This window comes from Peromyscus eremicus, chromosome 22 (assembly GCF_949786415.1).
Source record: "Peromyscus eremicus chromosome 22, PerEre_H2_v1, whole genome shotgun sequence".
Lineage (NCBI taxonomy): Eukaryota > Metazoa > Chordata > Mammalia > Rodentia > Cricetidae > Peromyscus > Peromyscus eremicus.
The window spans coordinates 22,551,939-22,570,711 of record NC_081437.1 but is presented as its reverse complement, the minus strand read 5'-3'; the positions used below and the strand labels follow the sequence as shown (position 1 = coordinate 22,570,711).

General features: G+C 42.3%; 1 protein-coding gene across 1 annotated transcript in view; it reads left to right on the top strand.

The window, feature by feature from the left end:
- Positions 1–18,773, top strand: part of Slc4a1ap (solute carrier family 4 member 1 adaptor protein) — a 24,896-nt gene extending 6,123 nt beyond the window's left edge. Inside the window, exons 5-14 of the mRNA XM_059248318.1 lie at positions 196–335; positions 2,419–2,579; positions 3,252–3,321; positions 3,912–4,098; positions 8,992–9,103; positions 10,544–10,784; positions 12,290–12,376; positions 13,214–13,284; positions 15,469–15,538; positions 18,442–18,773. Of these exons, the coding sequence (XP_059104301.1) occupies positions 196–335; positions 2,419–2,579; positions 3,252–3,321; positions 3,912–4,098; positions 8,992–9,103; positions 10,544–10,784; positions 12,290–12,376; positions 13,214–13,284; positions 15,469–15,538; positions 18,442–18,491 (1,189 nt within the window). The 3' untranslated portion in view covers positions 18,492–18,773. The remainder of the gene's footprint in view (positions 1–195; positions 336–2,418; positions 2,580–3,251; positions 3,322–3,911; positions 4,099–8,991; positions 9,104–10,543; positions 10,785–12,289; positions 12,377–13,213; positions 13,285–15,468; positions 15,539–18,441) is intronic.

Sequence of the window (18,773 nt, the reverse complement as noted above, 5' to 3'; positions counted from 1 at the left end):
TTTCTAGTTTAGTATCCCTGGGAGCTGGGTGAAATGAATAAACGTGGAAGGAAATGGTTTGAAGTCCAGCCCTGGCAAGACAACATGAAATTCACTGAGGGACTGAAAGGCCATCTGAGGAAATGGCATCGTGACAGTTGTCCTCATGGGAGTCAGGGCTTACCATGAGCTGTCACTCCCTGTGAACCCCTGCAGATTACCTGTAGATGACTCAACTGGGAAGCAGCTGGTGGCTGAGGCCATTCACTCAGGGAAGAAAAAAGAAGCGATGATACAGTGCTCACTGGAAGCTTGTCGGATCCTTGATACATTGGGATTGCTGCGGCAGGAAGCAGGTAGTATATGAAAATCTTTCTTTCTTTTAAAAAATCAAAGAAGGGAAATGTAACACAAAGGGTAGCCTAATCTCTCTACATGGATAATGTGTACATTGTACAGAATTTTCTGAAGTGGAGAGAAAAGTCCCCTCTCTCAACAACCTAAGACATTTGTTTATATTGTCTTAGATATCTTTGGTACATAGATGAATATACATTATGAAAACTAAATCCTGGTGGTGGATTAACTAATCCTGGTTAAAAAGCTAAGTCAGGCAGTGGTGGCACCCAACTTTAGTCCCAGCACTCGGGAGCAGAGGCAGGCAGATCTCTGTGAATTCAATGCCAACTTAGTCTACAAAGTAAGTTCCAGGACAGCCAGAGTTACATGGAAAAACCCTGTATCGAAAACAAAAAAAAAAAAAAAAGAAAGAAAGAAAGAGAAGAAGAGAAATAACAGAAAACCTGGCTCCTGGGAGCATGGTTGCACATGTCTGTAATTTGCAAGGCAGACACAGGAGGAGGGTTGTAATTCAAGGCCATCCTGGTCCATGTGTGAGTTTCAGGCCAGTTCCATGTTCCTTGGTTTATTTCCATGTTTATGATCTTTTTCTAATTATCTTCTTACTTTATATATATATATATACCTTTTTTTTTCTATTTTTTTAGTTTCTCAAGACAGGGTTTCTCTGTGTACCCACCATGGCTGTCCTAGAACTTGCTCTGTAGACCAGGATGGCCTCGAACTCACAGAGATCCATCTGCCTCTGCCTCTGAGAGCTGAGATTATAGGCGTGAACCACCACCCAGTTCTTCTTATTTTTTTAAGTGATTTTTATTTATTCATTTAATTTTTATGTGTGTTGGTATTGGGCCTGCATGTGTGAGGATCTGCTGGAACTTGAGTTACAGATAGTTGTGAGCCTTCATGTGAGGGCTGGGAATTGAACCAGGTCCTTTGGAAGAGTAGCCAGTGCTCTTAACCACTAAGCCATCTTTCCAGCCTCATCTTCTTACTATTTTATTGATTGACTTTTTTGTTGGTTTGTTTTACTTACTTATTTTTGTTATTTTCAAGACAGAGTTTCTCTGTGTAGCCCTGGCTGTCCTGAACTCTATCTGTAGACCAGGATGGCTTTGAACTCACAGAGATCTGCCTACCTCTGCCTCCCAAGTGCTGGGATCAGAGGTGTGCGCCACCATGCCCAGCTTTGTTTTAACTTTTTATTGTTGTAAAATATATATAACATAAAACATACTGTAATTTATTGATACTACGTTTACTTACGTACTCACCACTGCCCAGCCAAGAACCTTTCGTTACTCCTGGTGCAAGTGTATCCTGTGAACATTAACTCATTCTCCTTCCCCTCCAGCCCCTGGGGACTCCACTCTGTTTCTGTCTCTGTGGTTTGATTACTTTATAAGGGATGTGGAGGTCAGAGGTTGGTGTTGGGTATCCTCTTCAGTCACTCCTCACCTTTTATACTGAGGTAGAACCTCCTGCTGAACCCCGAGTCCTGAGCTTGTTTAGCTGGCCAGCCAGCTCTGGGGATCCCTTGTCTCTCAGTCTTGTGTGCTGGGGGTGCAGGTGCCCTGCCACACCTGCTCAGCATTTGCATGGGCACTGGGGATCTGAATGCTGGTCCTCACCTTTGTGAGGCAAGGACTTGATCTGCTGAGTCGTCTTCTCAGCACAGAACCTGACTACTTTAGGGACCTCGTGTAAGTGGCATAATAAATATCCTTTGTGTCCGACTTATTTCCCCTTTCCTGTCTTCTTCTTCTTTTTTGAGACAAGGTCTTGTGTATCCCAGGCTGGCCTCAAACTTGCTATGTAGCCAAGGATAGCCTCAAACTTCTAACCCTCCTGCCTCTAACTCCCCAGTGCTGAGGTCACAGGTGGGCTCCCTTGCACCTAGTTAGGTTCTGCTGGAGATCAGACCCAGGGCCTTGTGCATACTAGGTATGAACGCTGCCAACTAAGCTGCATACCCAGCCCCCCAGCCCCCCAGCCCCCCGCTTCCCTCCCTCCTACTCTCCTTATGTCTCTCTAAAAAAACACACAAAAAATGTTCATTATGAATCGTTTTATTTTTAGTGTCTCGGAAAAGGAAAGCCAAGAACTGGGAAGATGAAGATTTTTATGATAGTGACGATGATACGTTCCTTGATCGGACTGGCCTGGTTGAGAAGAAGCGTTTGAACCGGATGAAGAAGGCTGGGAAGATTGATGAGAAGCCAGAAACTTTTGAATCCCTGGCAAGTTGTTTATAGAAGCAGCTATTTATGTGGACATTATAACTTTTAAAAACAGCAGCATGGAAATCTAGTACTGAGTTACAACTTTTGTGAACTCTAAATTTAATGGTAACAAATAACACTAGTTCTATTCAAGTTGGTGGAAAAAAGAGTTGATTCACTAATGCAGACTTTCCTCTAGGTTTGTATTGATCCATTAGTGAACATTCTTAGGATATGGTGTGACTTCCCAACAAGCAAAGAAAAAGTTCCCTATTTGGGTGGCCACAGTGAAACTGATGTTAAGCTCTGGCATTTAAGAGAAGTCAGAAGAATAGTACTGTTTTAGTCTGGAATGGCGTAGCCTTCATGAAATTGCCTTAAGGTGGCATGGATTTCACACTATATTTAGCAGTATTCCCAGCTTAAAACATTATCCAACATCTACCTCTTATTCATTGATAAAAACAAATGTCTTGAATGTTTTCTTTTAAAATTTCAGTAACTCATTCTATTTGAGTTCTTTAATTTTAAAATTAGTTCAGCTAGAATATAGTAAACAAATGAAATAACTATCAGGAGCCAATTTAGGTGGATTTCTGAAGTAATTATCTTAAAGCTTGTAATAATAATGACAATAAGAAGGTGATAAGAAGGAAAACATTTGCTAACTCTGTTGATTTGGGCATTTAGGTTGCAAAGTTAAATGATGCTGAAAGGGAACTCTCTGAAATTTCTGAGAGGCTCAAGGCTTCAAGCAAAGGTAAGACTATCAGCCAGTAGTTACTGAGCACCTATCATATTAATATATACTGCTTCATGTTAGGCATTGGGATACACTGGAAGGTTCGGATTTTGGAGACATTTTTAAGGAGCAATATAGCTTTTTATTTTATGTGTGTTTCTATGAATGAGTTTTGCCGGTATACATGTCTGTGAACCACATGTGTGTCTGGTACTCATGAATGCCAGAAGAGGGCACTGGATCCCTGGAACTGGAGTTACAGATAGTTGTGAACTGCCATGTGGATGCTGGAACTGAACCCAGGTCCTCTGCAAGAGCAGCAAGTGCTCTTAACTGCTGAGCCATTTCTTCCGCCACACAATGTAACATTGTAAAGCTAGAAAGATGTTAAAAATTGTTTGGCTTAATCTCTTTTTATTTAATAGTTGAAGGGACTGAAGCCTAAATAACCTCACAAGGTCTCACACAGCTATAACTTGTTGGCGCATTCTTAATATCAATGATGTTTTCTGTTCAGCTTTATATTTGTGACCTCTTTGTCGATAATCTGACTGAATTTTAGAGTATTTGGGCCATCTTTCTAAACATGTATATTCCTTTTTGGGCAGCTCTATCAGAATCATCATCTCAGGATTCTTTAGATGCATTCATGTCAGAAATGAAGTCAGGGAGCACACTAGATGGCGTATCCCGGAAGAAACTTCACCTGAGGACTTTTGAACTAAGGAAAGAACAACAGAGGCTTAAAGGATTAATAAAACTTGTAAAGCCAGCAGAGATCCCAGAACTAAAAAAGTAAGTAGTTCTAACTGGAAAAAACATGGGGTTGGAGAGATGGCTCAGCGGTTGAGGGCACTGACTGCTCTTCCAGAGGACCTGGGTTCAATTCCCAGCACCCACATGGCAGCTCACAACTGTCTGTAAGTCCAAGATCTGAGAGCCTCACACAGACACATGTGTAGACAACACCAATGCATATAAAATAAAAACAAATAATTAAAAAAAAAAAACATTAAAAAATTGTTTTTGAGACAATATCTCATGTAGCCCACCTTGGCCTCAAACAGGTTGTTGTAGCGCAGGTGACCTTGAACTTCTGTCTTTATTTTTACATTGATGGTGTATATGTGGCTGTACAGATGTTGCAGATGTCAGGAGTCAGCTTTCAGTGCTTGGTTCTCTCTCCATCGTCTGGGTTCTGGGATTGAACTCAGACTATCGATGCCACGTGGTGGTAATCATCTTTACCCACGGAGCCACCTCTCCAGCCTAACACTGAACTTTTAAAGAATTTTTCAGTCATGTTTTTATTAATTTTTGGAGAATTTCATATATTTTCTTGCTCATATTCATCCCCTCTCTTCCCCCAACTCCTATCAGATTTACCCAGAGCGGTGTGTGTATAATTAAAATATAATTATGTCCTGCCTGTATTTCCCAATGCTGGAATTATAAGTATGTGCCACCACATTGAGTCTTATTTATCTTTGTATTTAATAATTACAGAATTATTTTGTTTGGTGGGGTGTGTATGCTTTTGCATGTGCACTAAGTTTGTATAGTAAGCATGTGCTATACCCCGGTGCAGATAACCTTTAGCAACAGAAGAACTGTTTGTGAAATTTAGATTGCTGGATGATTTTCCATGGATATTATATGGATTTCTGGTTCATTGGAATGCTATGAGGTTTTTAAACTTAATCTTACTGCAGAGCAAATTTCTTTAAAAAGCAACATGCACAAAAGACTCATTCCTCTAATATTTAAAAACCTATGTAACGCCGGGCAGTGGTGGCGCACATCTTTAATCCCAGCACTTGGGAGGCAGAGGCAGCGGATCTCTCTCTGAGTTTCTGACTAGCTAAGGCTACATAGTGATACCTTGTCTCAAAAATAAAAAAGCAAAAAACAACCCTCAGCATAACCAAAACAAAGAAGAAGAGGAAGAAGAGAACACAAAAAACAAAAACGTTTAGGGCTAGGGCTATAGCTCAATGGTAGAGTGCCTGCCCAGCATGTGTAGGGTCTGGGTTCAATTCCCAATACTGAATTAAAAAAAGAAAGAAAGAAAGAAAGAAAGAAAGAAATGTAAATTTATTTATTTAGTTTTTTTGTTTGTTTTGTTTTGAGACAAGGTGTCACTAAGTATCCTTGACTGGACTGGAACTCACTCTGTAAACCAGGCTAGCTTCAGACTCACAGAAACCTGTCTGCCTCTGTGTCCTGAGTGCTGGCATTAAAGGTGTGTGCTATCACACCTGGCCCATTTCTAGAATCTTGTCTTTTACATACTTAGAAAATGATGAATATATATTATAATGTTGTTTACAGTAGCAAAATATGAACAATCAGGTAATGATTACCAAGGACTGGGTTAAATATATATTATACAATAGAATACCCTGTAACTTTCAGGATAAGGAAGCAATTATTTACGTAAAATGTGGACTTGTTATCAAAATATACTAAGTAGTAAAAGATATCAGCTAGTAGAACAGTGTGCGCAATGTCTGTGTGAAGGGAATATGTGCAGGTAAGGAGCTGAAAAAGAGAAAAGGAGAATCTCGCATCAAGTAGCCATAGTGTTTTAGGTCTAAAACTATGGTTGTGTGATGGCAGTTTCAGCTTTAACTAACATGTGACTAGAAAAACATATACATTTATCGAAGACTGGGCGTGGTGCCCCACACCTGTAATCCTAGCATGAGGAGAGCTGAGCAGGAGGTCTCAAGTCTGAGGCCACCTGCTAGAACTCACTAGAATAGTGAGTTCCAAGCTAGCCTGGACAATGGAGGGAGACCCTGTCTTAAGACCTGACAGCTAGGAATGGTGGCTCATGCCTGTAATCTCAGCACGTGAAAGGTTGAGAAGTGGGGACTGCTACAAAGTCTGCTTACATAGCAAGTACCAAGTCAAACCAGGGCTGGAGAGATGGCTCAGTGGTGAAGAGCACTGGCTGCTCTTCCAGAGGACCTGGGCTCAATTCCCAGCAACCACATGGCAGCTCCCAGCTGTCTGTGATTCCAGTTCCAGGGGACCCGACACCCATAGCAAAACTCCAATGCACGTAAAAAAAATAAAAATAAATAAGTAAAAAGCCAAAACCAAATAACCAACCACACAAACAAAAAAAAAAATTGTATTTCAATTAAAATGGCTAATGCTAAAGAAAATCTCTGCTCTTAAAAAAAAAAAAAAAGTTGCCGGGCGGTGGTGGCGCACGCCTTTAATCCCAGCACTCAGGAGGCAGAGCCAGGCGGATCTCTGTGAGTTCAAGGCCAGCCTGGTCTACAGAGTGAGTTCCAGGAAAGGCACCAAAACTACAGGGAGAAACCCTGTCTCAAAAACAAAACAAAACAAAAAAGTTGAGTGTGGCTATGTGAAAATTAACGTTGGATATCCTGCACATTGGAGAGGCGCTCATGGTTTAGAATGGCCCAGTTCTCATAGTCGGTGTAGAAAGGAGAGTGGAGGTAGAAAGGAAGGGTACCAGCAGTCGGACCCTAACACATGGAGAAACAAGGGACTGGAGAGTGCCACAGGAGGTTGACGTCTTTCTCATTTTTCTTTTGGTCATAAACCGGGTTAAAGCAGCTGAGCTAGCTGGACAAGGGCTTGTCCAGCTAGCACAAGGGCACATTACAAAATCATGAATGACATCTTCTAACAGTTCTCATAGTTTAGATTGAATTTATAAGTAGTCATGCTTGATCTCCTTAGAGTGGTAGATGTTAAAGGGTTTTAAAGCTACAGGTAAAAAGCTATGAGCACAGATAATCTGTATCTATCTACCATCAATCTATAGCTATCTATAATCAATCTGTCTGTCTGTCCATCTGTCTACTTACCTACCTGCCTACCTATTTATTTATTTGAGACAAGGTATTTCTATTATGTTGCCCCAGTTGTCCTGAAACCTGTAGTCTAGGCTGACACTGAACTCACAGAGAGCCACCTGCCTCTGTCTCCTATGTGCTGGATTAAATACATGAGCCACCACACCAAGCACCTTAGAACCAGCGGACAGCTTTTTAAGTACTTTTCAAAAAATACTTATTTTTATTTTATGTTTATGGGTACTTAGCTGCATGTATGTGCAGCACATGTGTGCAGTGCCGGTGAAGGCCAGAAGAGGGAGTCAGATCCTCTGGAACCAGAGTTGTAGCTGGTTCAGCCAGTTGTGAACTCCCATGTGAGTTCTGGGAATTGAACCTGGGTCCGCTGGAAGATCAACAGTGCTCTTAATTGCTGAGCCAGCTCTCCAGCCCTTAAGTACTTAAGTACTTAGAAAGAAAAAGAGAGAGAGAGAGAGAGAGAGAGAGAGAGAGAGAGAGAGAGAGAGAGAGAGAGAGAAAGAAAGAAAGAAAGAAAGAAAGAAAGAAAAAAGCAATGTAAGTCGTTCTTTAAAAGGGGAGAATGTGTAAATGTGTAATCTGTAGGGAGTTGGTTTTTTGAATCTACTTCCGGCTGTAGAAGGAGATTATAAACCAGGTTTTGACACTCCCCCACTTAGCTAATGTTTATGAGTGGGAGTGTGTGTGTATGAGAGAGAGAGAGTCCATTTTTATTTCTTTTTTTGAGGGGGGATCAATTTTCATTTTATATATGGATATTTTACCTTCATGTATATCTATGCACCATTTGTGTGCCTGGTGAGGCCGGAAGATCTTTTACAGACAGTTCTAGGTTCTGGGAATTGAACCCTGATCCCCTGGAAGAGCAGTCAGTGCTCTTAACTCTAGCCCCAAGGTCCCGTTTTCAGTGTGACAATACTTAAAGGTTTTCTGGACTTTTATTGACAAGTGTTAAAAATGTAGAGGGTGTTGATACAAAAATAAGTCTGATGAGTACATTACAGGTGGACATTTGTGCAGGACATTTCTTTTTTTATTTAGATCCGTACTATCCAGTATAACACCCTATAATATTAAGCATTATATACTATTAAAATTTCTTAAAGTTTTAAAAATTAAATTCTTCAGCATATTAGCCACACTTCAAGTGCTCAGTGGCCAAATGTGGCTGATATCTAATCAAATGGATAATGCAATATAAAACATAAATTTTTTTCCCATCATTGTAGAAAGTTCTGTTGTACAGTGCTGTTTTAGGTTGTCGGTGAGCATGGGTTATGCCCCTCATCCCTCTGTATAAAACCGGAACTCTTATGTAAGAGCATCTAGATGTTAAAGATGGGTTGTGCTTTTATTTTCCTTCACCAGTGACCTGTGCTGGCGTCACCACTGATAAATGCAAAGCCCTGTGGCATGTTGGGAACCACTGGGCTGAGGGTAGCCTCATCTTGCCTTTAGGACCTGTGTCTCACAGTCCTCAGTGGGCTGCTGGCCTCTTTTTCTTTTTATGTCCAGATACTCGTCTGTGGTCGTTTCTGTTCGTTCAGAAGTGTACTGTCAGTTTCATGGCATTTTAAAATCATCTTATTTCTTAGTATTTTGTGTGTGTTACTGGCTGAGGGGCAGTCCACGTGTGTGGCGGTCAGAGGACAACTTTGGGGAGTCAGTTCTCTCCTTCCACCTTTAAGGGCAGGCTAAGGGGTTGAACTTAGGTTGCCAGACTTGATTGACAAGTGCTTTTATCCACTGAGCCATCTCCCGGCCCAGTTGCACGGCGTGTAAGTTAAACCTCGGACTTGGCTAGAATAGGGATTTATATTGTTCTTCTTCCTAGGACGGACCTGCAGACTGCGAATACTGAAAACAAAGCCAAGAGACTTGCTTTACCTCTCTTTGGTGCCATGAAAGGAGGAAGCAAGTTCAAGTTAAAAACCGGAACAGTAGGGGTAAGTGGTGAGGCGGGGCGTGTTAAACTCTTAGTCCTCGAGCCAGCCGTCCCTGGGCGAGGCTTTCTGTCTTACTCCCTGGGTGTGTGGGAAAGGACTGCTGACTCAGCATGCACGTCTCTCTCAGAGCTGGTGAGCTGACTGCAGGGACGGCTCAGCTGTGGAAGTGCTCGCTGCCCAAGCACCCAGTACCAAGTAAAGTGAAGCCTGGTCGTGTGCAAGACTGCAGCCCCAGCACCGAGGGGCGCTGAGGCAGGAGGATGGCTGGGCTTGCTGACGGACAAGCCTCGCTGGGCTGCAGGTTCAGTGACAGACACTACCTTACAGGAGTGGGATGGAGAGTGATGGAGGACATCTGATGTCCTCTTCTGGCTGATGTGTGTACACAGGCATGCACACGTACACAAAAGAACTGACTAATTAATCTGCCATTCAACGTGAAAATAACTTGTAATTTTCTTCTTTTGAGACACAGTCCCACCATGTAGTCTTGGCTGTCCTGGAGCTAGTTTACTAGTTTTTAATGAATGTTATATTTAGGAATGAAGTGTCTATGTTGATTTTTTCCCCCAATATTATTTTGTTTACTGCTGTAATATTTTCTTTCTCATTTAAAAAAATTAGGGTTTTTTTGAGAATTTTGTGGATTGTGCTTTGATTATTTATATTCACTCCCCTTCTCCAACTTCTCCAAGATCCGTGGTCCCCCTTCCTAACTTGGTAGCCTCTTTTTTTTTTTTTTTTTTTTTTTTTTTTTTTTTTTTTTAAGATAGAGTTTCTGGCTGTCCCGGATATCTTAGACGTGTGTCCTACTGGAGCACACTTGATCGACCAAAGGCCGCACTCTTAGAGTAAACTGACTCTCTCCCTGCCTCTGTGATTTGCCGGGAGCTCCTCAGCTAGGGCAAGAACTTTGTCCCCTCCTCCCTTTTCCACGCTGCGGTTTCTGTCTGGCTCACACTTGTGGAGGTCTTGTGTGTGCTGCTACAACATGTGACTGCCCTGCTAGGTCCAGAAAACCCTGTTCCTTAGAGTCGTCTGCTGCCTCTGACCCTGGCAGTCTTTCTGTCCCCCTTGGGCAGTTTCCTATTTAATAATCCTGTAACCCCGTGTAGCACTGAAGACTGAAGCTAGGGCCTTGCATCTGCTAGGCAAGCACACCACCACTGAGCTGCATGCCCAGTGCTGTGTTCAGCAATTTTTGCTTGTTCTGTGTATATTCTCCAGTCTGGTGATCTCTGGCCCTAGAACTTGCTGGAAACTAAGATCCGCAGATGGACAACGTTCCCTGCAGAGGTCAGGCTTCTAGCAGACTTTGGTGGGGTTTATTAATCTAAAGTTTGCACCGAATACATTTAACCTAACCTCCTAGAAGAGCTTTGTCTCTTTTTACCGCTCTGCAGAACTGCTTCCTCGCTGATGGTTTCATTTCCCTTGTAGAAGTTGCCGCCCAAGCGTCCAGAACTCCCTCCAGCCTTAATGAAAATGAAGGATGAACCTGAAGTCGAAGAGGAGGAAGAAGAGGAGGAAGAAGAGGAGAAAGCAAAGGAGGAGCGTGAAGAGCAAACTGTGGATGGAAGCAGCAGGCCGCCTCAAGAGACAGAGGCGGAGCTGGAGACAGCAGGGCCGGACCCGCGTGCGCCCACAGATCCCTCTGCCTCTAGGGAGACAGAAAGCCACGGTAGTCCCTTGCTTTTCCCTGTGCTCGCTAGCGGGCCAGTTGTGTTCATGATATGTGTATGTGGAAAGAGCAGGTTGGTTTTTCTCTCTCTAGCAAGCCTGAGTCCGTTGGACAGCTGTTGGTACCACTATTGCACTGTTAGGTCATTGCCCGGTTGGTCCTTGTTTTGGTTCACACTTGTCACAGCTGGATAGGACTATGAATTTCTTTCCCTTGTCAGTGTGCATAGTCCTTTCTGGGGCTGTGGAAGCTATCCTGCAGGAGCGAGGCTTCCAGGACAATAACTCCAGTCTCTGAGTCTTGTGTCCTAGGTATGTGGTGTCTTTAGCAACAGGGACTTACTGTCAACTCTGGGAGGCAGCGAGGGGCAATGGCAAAGCTCCTATTGTTTGGGGGGGTCATTGGACTAACCTGAGCAACCACCTGGATAAAGTTTTCTCATGCCTTGTGCTGGGATTTTTGTGAGGTAGGCTGTGGTCTTCTGGGAATTGTTGTCAGCACAATGAAGTAACTTTATTTAAGAGCTCAGGTTTTAAAACTTGGTTTAAAAACCTTAAAGATTAAATAATTAGTAAATCTGTGGTTGATAAGGGATTGTTCTAGGTTTTTGGTTCTCCTTCTTACTTATTTTTTTGACATGGAATCATATTACCTGATATTCTATAGCCTGTTTTTTCCTAGTTTTTAAAATTATATTTATCTGTCTCTGTGTATGCGAGTATGTGAATGCATGGCACACACGTGGAGGGCAAAGAACTGTGGGAGCTGGTCCTCCCCTTCCACCACGTGGATAGTGGGGAATCAGGCTTGGTAGCGAGTGTCTGAAGCTGCTGAACCATCTCACTGGGTTTGTGGAACAGATAAGAAATAATAAAAGTATTATTTTTAAAATGTGGTTTTCTTTTACTAAAGGAAGGTCTTAGTGGTCCAGTGCATGTATGCATCATGATTTAATTACCTTTTACTTTTTAAACATGTAAAATATTTAATCATTTTTAAATTTAATTGAAAAGTGTTGAATTACCTTTATTGTGTGTGCCATAGTGTAGCTATGGAGAGGATGACTTTCAGAGGTCAGTTCTCTCTTCTGCCATGTGCGTCCTGGGACCGAACTCAGGCTGTCAGGTTTGGTAGTAAAAGTGTCCTTACCTGCTGAGCCGTCTCGTTGGCCCTATTAATTTTTACAATTATAAAAATGTCAATAATAAAACTTGATGCTTAATTCTGGCATATATTTAAATATATACTTCTAGAACTTAACTTTGGAAGTTGAGAGGGGCGTATATACATTTTAAAGTCTTTTGTTGTAAGTCTTTTGAAGTGGAACTTGGGTGGTTCTGTAGACTTCTGGAGGCCCATTTACCGAAGACTGTAAGGCTAACTGCGTCTGCTGGTAGTCTGACTGAATGACCATCTAAGTCTGTAGCTGCTGTCCTTGTTTTTGCTTGTTTGGACTTTACTGTGAATTAAATAACAACAGTATATCCTGGCACTGTTTTTTATAGAAACCATGTCTCAACTCAGCCAAGCGGAACAGAGTGAAGATCATCAGGAGATGAACGAAATAGCTTCATCATGTGAGGACCCCTCGGGTGAGTGGTGTGGCAGACACCGTTGCTGCTCTGCACACGGGTTTTGTGAGCAGGGAGGTGGCAGCAGCTGCCTTGGGAGGCAGGACAGAAAGTGGCCTTACAGACCAGGCTACAACCAGGGCCCTAGACAAGAAGAGAATGCGTAGAGGTTTTGTTTGGTGCCATCTTCTTTGCCTATTTTTTTACTCCTAGACCACTTCCGGGGGCTCCCTATGTCCCACAAAGCAGTCAATGCCTCATGCTTCTCTGACCAGATAGAAGAAGCCCCTCCGGCATTACCTCTCTCAGTCCATTATGTCCCACCATGGAAGTGAATCAAACCTGTAGCAATAAATCAGTTGATAGATTGGCCTACTGTCTTTCTGACTGCTTTTTTCTGGCTTTGCCTCTTAGAGTTAAACTGTGAATAGTAAAAGCAGCCTCGTTGTATTTGAGCTTATAGCCTAGCTTTGGTATTTAAAAACTGAAAGATATCAGTGAAATGAAAATTCTCGTTATGCGTGTGTGTGTGTGTGTGTGTGTGTGTGTGTGTGTGTGTGTGTGTGTGTGTGTTTGCATATGGGCATGTGCACATGAGTGCCAGTGCCTAGGGAATCCAGAGGTGTTGGGTCCTCTGGAGCTGGAGTTACAGGTAGCTGGGAGCTGCCAGTGTGGCTCCTCTGCTAGAGCTCTTAAGCACTGAGCCAGCTCTCTGAGCCTCAGGGTGCATCCTGTAGTTAGACATGCCAGCTGCTGGGGCGTCCACGACTTCAGTTCCAGCACCGTCTCGGGGAGCTTCTTTCCGTAGCACTTTTACTTCTTCTGATGGCAGCTCTTTCTGCTTCTCCCCCTTTCAAGTAGCCCCAGAGAATGACTATGAAAAGAACAGAGGTGAGCTGAAGAAAAAGAAAGCTCCTGGTCCCGGCAAAGTAAGTGCTCGTGGTCTGTGGCTCTCGGGTGTCCTGGAGTTTCTAGCAGCCTTCGCTCCTTGTAGAAATCTGGACTCTGCTTAATTTTCATTTTTTTAATTCTTCATCTACCCTGCTCATCTACCCTGCAAGCTGCCTCTTACTAATTTATGAATGTTTTTTATATCTTAGTATGCAATGCAAAGACATTTGTGTAACATGTTATCTCCCTCCTTTTATGACACAAAAGTAGAATTGATGTTCTCCATTCTAGTCTTAATTTAATTTAATTTAATTTATTTATTTTTTGGTTTTTTGAGACAGGGTTTTTCTGTGTAGCTTTGCGCCTTTTCCTGGATCTCGCTCTGTAGACCAGGCTGGCCTCGAACTCACAGAGATCCACCTGCTTCTGCCTCCTGAGTGCTGGGATTAAAGGTGTGCGCCACCACCGCCCAGCTAGTCTTAATTTTAAACCTATCATGGGAATCATATTAGTATATCCAGAGCTTCCCACTGTGTAGATGAACCCTCTGAGCTAGTTCCTTAGAGAGGACAGTTGGGTTGTTTCTGGTCTTCACTGTACCAGGCTGTAGTGAGTCATCTTAGGGATGTATATTTGTAGCTGTGGTAAGCGACCAGAAGTGGGATTGTTAGATTATGTCAGGGGTCCCCGGGATCATCTGGGATCAGGGCTCAGTATGTAGTTATGCTGACAGCTGTGGCTCCTGACAGCACAAGGCTAGCTGGCGTAGTCCACAACAGGGAAAGGCAGCTGGGCAAACATGTGGGGTTAACCACATGCAAGGCTCAGTCTTCTTCCTCTAGCGATACGAGATGTGCTTAATCGCCCTGGCAACTAGCTGTGGCACGTGTTGCTAAGTGGAGGAACTCATTTAAGGACTCAGAACAAGGCTTCTTAGTGAGGGTGTATCGGGTAAGGCATTTCCTGCTGGCATGTATTCCATACTTGCAGAAGGAAAGGATAACCACATTGGGTGTACAGTAGAGGCACAGTGAACCACCATACCTGTTAGAGCACTTTTTTGTTGTTGTTATTATTGTTCTTTTTTGTTGTTTTGAAACCGGAACTTGTGTGATGGTGCGGGAGTGGTTCAAACTCACCCTCCTGCCTCAGCTGGCCAGATGTTAACACCACTTTAAAGAATCTTATACTGGGGCTGCAGAGATAGTGTAGTTGGTGAGGTGCTTGCAGGCAAGTGTGAGGACCTGGGGCTTTGGATCCTCAGCAAACACATACAGCACATGTCTTCGGTCCCAGTGCTGAGGAGGCAGACAGGCCACCCAGCCTGGCCAAATCAGTGAACCACCCATCAGCTTAGTAGGGAAAGACCCTTGCTGCCAAGCCTGACAACTTGAGTTTGATATGGTGAAAGGAGAGAATTGAATCTGACAAGTTGACCTCTGACCTCCACATGTGCCCCAGGGCATGCACACTCAAAAGCACAAATAGATTTATTTGTTTGTTTGTTTATTAAAAAATAGATAGAATTTTTATAAGTTAAAAAAAAAACAAAAAATGGGTGTGGTGGTGCATGCCTTTAATCGCAGCAGAGGTAGGGCAGGCTCATCTCTGAGTTTGAGGCCAGCCTGGTCCACACATCAAGTTCCAGAACAGCCAGGGCTACACAGAGAACCCTGCTTCAAAAAACCAAAAGTAGATAGATAGATAGATAGATAGATAGATAGATAGATAGATAGATAGATAGACAATGAATGAGTGAATAATTGGTGGAACAGGTGTGGTGGTACGTGTCTTTAATCACAGCACTTGGGATGCAGAGGCAAGTGGGTCTCTGCAACTTTGAGGTCGTCCTGGTCTATGTAACGTGTTCAGGCCGGCTGGAGCTTCATGGTGAGCCTTTGTCTCAAAAGTAAAGTAAAAGTGGACAGCGTTTGAGGAAGACACTGACCTCTGGCTTTATGAAAAAAGTCAAGATTCAGAGAGAGAATGTGCCCTCTATTAGTTACCAGTGTCGGGATTATCCATGGAAACTGTTCTCTCAGTTTTGTTTAGTGACAGGCGTAAAAATAACTTATAGCCGTTAGTCTTTAGGGTCAGACATGGTGGGACAAACCTGTACTCCTAGGTGGGATGGTCAGATTCCAGGGTACCCTGAGCTGCTCGGTGAGACTCTGACCTAACAAATAACTGTTTGAGTAAAATTGTCTCTTTCTTCCTTGCAGTTCCCACCCATACTCTCTTCCAAATACCCCGAAGATGATCCAGACTACTGTGTGTGGGTTCCACCTGAAGGTATAGTTTTTATTTCTCTTTTCCTTCAAGATGTATGTATATGAGCCGGGCGGTGGTGGCGCACGCCTTTAGTCCCAGCACTCGGGAGGCAGAGGCAGGCAGATCTCTGTGAGTTCGAGGCCAGCCTAGGCTACAGAGTGAGTTTCAAGAAAGGCGCCAAAGCTACAGAGAAATCCTGTCTTGAAAAACCAAAAAAAAAAAAAAAAAAAAAAAAAGTATGTATATGTGTATGTGAGTGCCTACATGTATGTATGTATGTATGTATGTATGTATGTATGTGTGTGTACGGCATGTAAGAAGCCAGAAGAGGGTGTTGGATCCCCTGGAACTAGAGTTATTATTGGTGGTTGTGAGCTGCCATGGGGGTGCTGTGGACTGAGCTCAGGTCCTCTGCAAAAGCAGCCAGGGCTCTTAACCTCTGGGTGACCTCTCTGGTCCCCGTTTATGTTTTTAAATAGGCTGTATACTTAAAAAAGTTACAAAAGTGTATAGTTACTAGTAACTACATAATTGTTGGAATTAAAGATACAGAGACACATCAGCTGAGTAGAATTGGTGTATCCTGTGTAGATCCTTACTTAAACAACTTCTAAAAATTATTATAGTCTAGTGTGCAGCTGAGTCTAGAGTGCTTGCCTAGGATTTGTGGAGCCCTGGGTTTGATCCCTAACAGCGCGCAAGCCTGTGATCCAGCACTCGGGAGTGGACACAGGAGGATCAGAAGTTCAAGGCCATGTCTTACTACATAGCAAGTTTGAGGCCAGCCTGGGCTACATGAGACCCTGCTTCAAAATAAATAAATAAGTAAAAATAATTTTTGTAAAGTAATGAGACAGCCACACACATTTGAACACTAACTGAGTATTTGCTGATAGAAATTACTGTTGAGTCTTTAAAGGTCTGAATGGTGCTGAATGATGACTTTTGGAAAATGTCCTTATATTCTAGACAGGTTCACAGATGTAATGACATCTGACATTTACCTTTAAATGCTCTGGTAGTGGGGGATAGGAGACGTTTGGGCAGAGGTAGTAGATAAAGCAGGATTGGCCACATATTATTAATTATTAAAGCTAGAGAGGGATAGCTAAATGAGGGATGCATGGATTCTTTATATTTTTCTGTTTACTTCTTTTTTTTTTTTTTTTTTTTTTTCCGGAGCTGAGGACCGAACCCAGGGCCTTGTGCTTGCTAGGCAAGTGCTCTACCACTGAGCTAAATCCTCAACCCCTGTTTACTTTTGCAAGAATTTTAAATGTTTATTAACTGAAAGACAAAAACCATTAGATTCTGCCTCATTTACTCATTTTTTTTCATCTAAAGATAATGAAATAGTATCAGTTTCTTACTAATTCTTACTCATTATATAAAATGTCTATTCAAAAGATAAGATGTATTTCAGCACCTTTTTCCCACAAGTGGAGGCTTTTCCACCCATTATTTGTACTTAGCACTACTCAGAGATCCACTGCTATTTATAGAGTTCTTGTTTCTCATTTAATTGACATCATAGTTATTGATTTTTGGCTTTTACTTTTTTATTGTGTATGCATGTGTCCGCATGCATGTGTGTACTCAAACACACATATGCCATGATGTGCATTTGGAACTCAGAGGACAGCTTGTAAGCGTCTGTTCTGTCCTTCCACAGTGCAGGTCCTGGGGCTTGTTGAATTTGGCAACAAGTGACTTTACTTACTGAACCATCTCATTGGTTTTTTTTTTTTAATTTATATTTTATTTTTATTAATTTTTATTGTGTGTATATAATGCACAAGTATGATAGGGATGGGGGGTATGTGTTCCATGATGCACATTTGGAGATTGAGACAGTAGGATTATGAATCCACAGGTATATGCCACTGTGTCTGGCTAAGTGGTACTATAGTTCTTTTTTATATTTAAATAGTTCTCTCACTGGATATTTGCCATGTTTCTAGTCTTTTGCTATTTATTACAAACAAGTCTGTAATGAGTAATAATTAGATGAATTAGTCAGTTTCAGAAATGCAAATATTGCACGTCTTCTTTCATTTGTGGGTCTTAGATTTTTCATGGACACATAGAATCACACATATACACATGACATGAAAGGAGAAGTGAAATTCTCCAGAGGAACAGAGGGACTAATGGAGGGGAGAAGGGGAGGGTAGTGGAGTTCACGGGGATATGCTTAAGTGCAGATATACTCACATGAAAAACCCCGTGTAATAAAATAAAACACTAGGAAGAAAATTAATAAACACAGAAAATGATAAAGAAATAAAGAAAGAGATAAAGGTTACTGGACAAACTAAATAAAATGTATGTGTTATAGAGATACATCTGTAGGTAAAACAGTGAGGTTAATGTCCTGGGTCAGAGGTGTGCCCAGAATTCATTCTGATGGTATTATACCAGTCTTGTGCTAGTTTGTGCATACATCGAAAGAGGTGATTGTTTTCCCCACAGGCCCATCGCATGTTGGTTTTTTGGGGGATGGTGTTTCTAAGATACTAGTATCTATTCAACTTTAGTTCCTAGAAATAATTGCTTTTTATCCACTAACAAATGTTGAAATAGAAGTAATAAGAAACCTGAAATTATGCCAAAAATAAATTTCCTGAGCCAAGTATTGTGGCGCACGCCATTAATCCCAGCAGTTGGGAAGCAGAGGCAGGCAGAGCTCTGTGAGTTCAAGGCCAGTCTGATCTACACAGCAAGTTCCAGGATAGCCAGGGCTACACAGAGAAAGCCTATCTTGAAAAACAAAACAAAAAAGAAAGAAAAACATTTTAAAGTAAATTTTCTGTTCAAAAGAAACTGCCTTATTTGTTTTGCTTTTGACCTCCTGATGTCTGAATAGTTTTTTCTTCTTGACTTTGGAAAAGTAAATACATTTCTTCTTTTTATGTTTGATGTAGGTCAGAGTGGAGACGGCAGAACCCATCTGAATGACAAGTACGGCTATTGACTGGTTCCCAGTCTCACAGGAAGAGCTCATGGACCAGCACAGGATGTTTAGGGTGATACAGCAAGTCATGCCAGGGACATTCAGATGACCATTTGTGAAATCCGGTGACTGCCCTTTACTTCTGTATCCTTGGCTTCCTGAATCATCTGCCCATTGGATCCTCCTGAACTGTGCTGTTTATATTTAAGTGTTCGTGTATATATGTAAAAAGGAACCATGTACACTGAAAGTTAGTAAAATGAGAGACACGACCCCCTACTATAAAATGAGAAGGTGATGGTT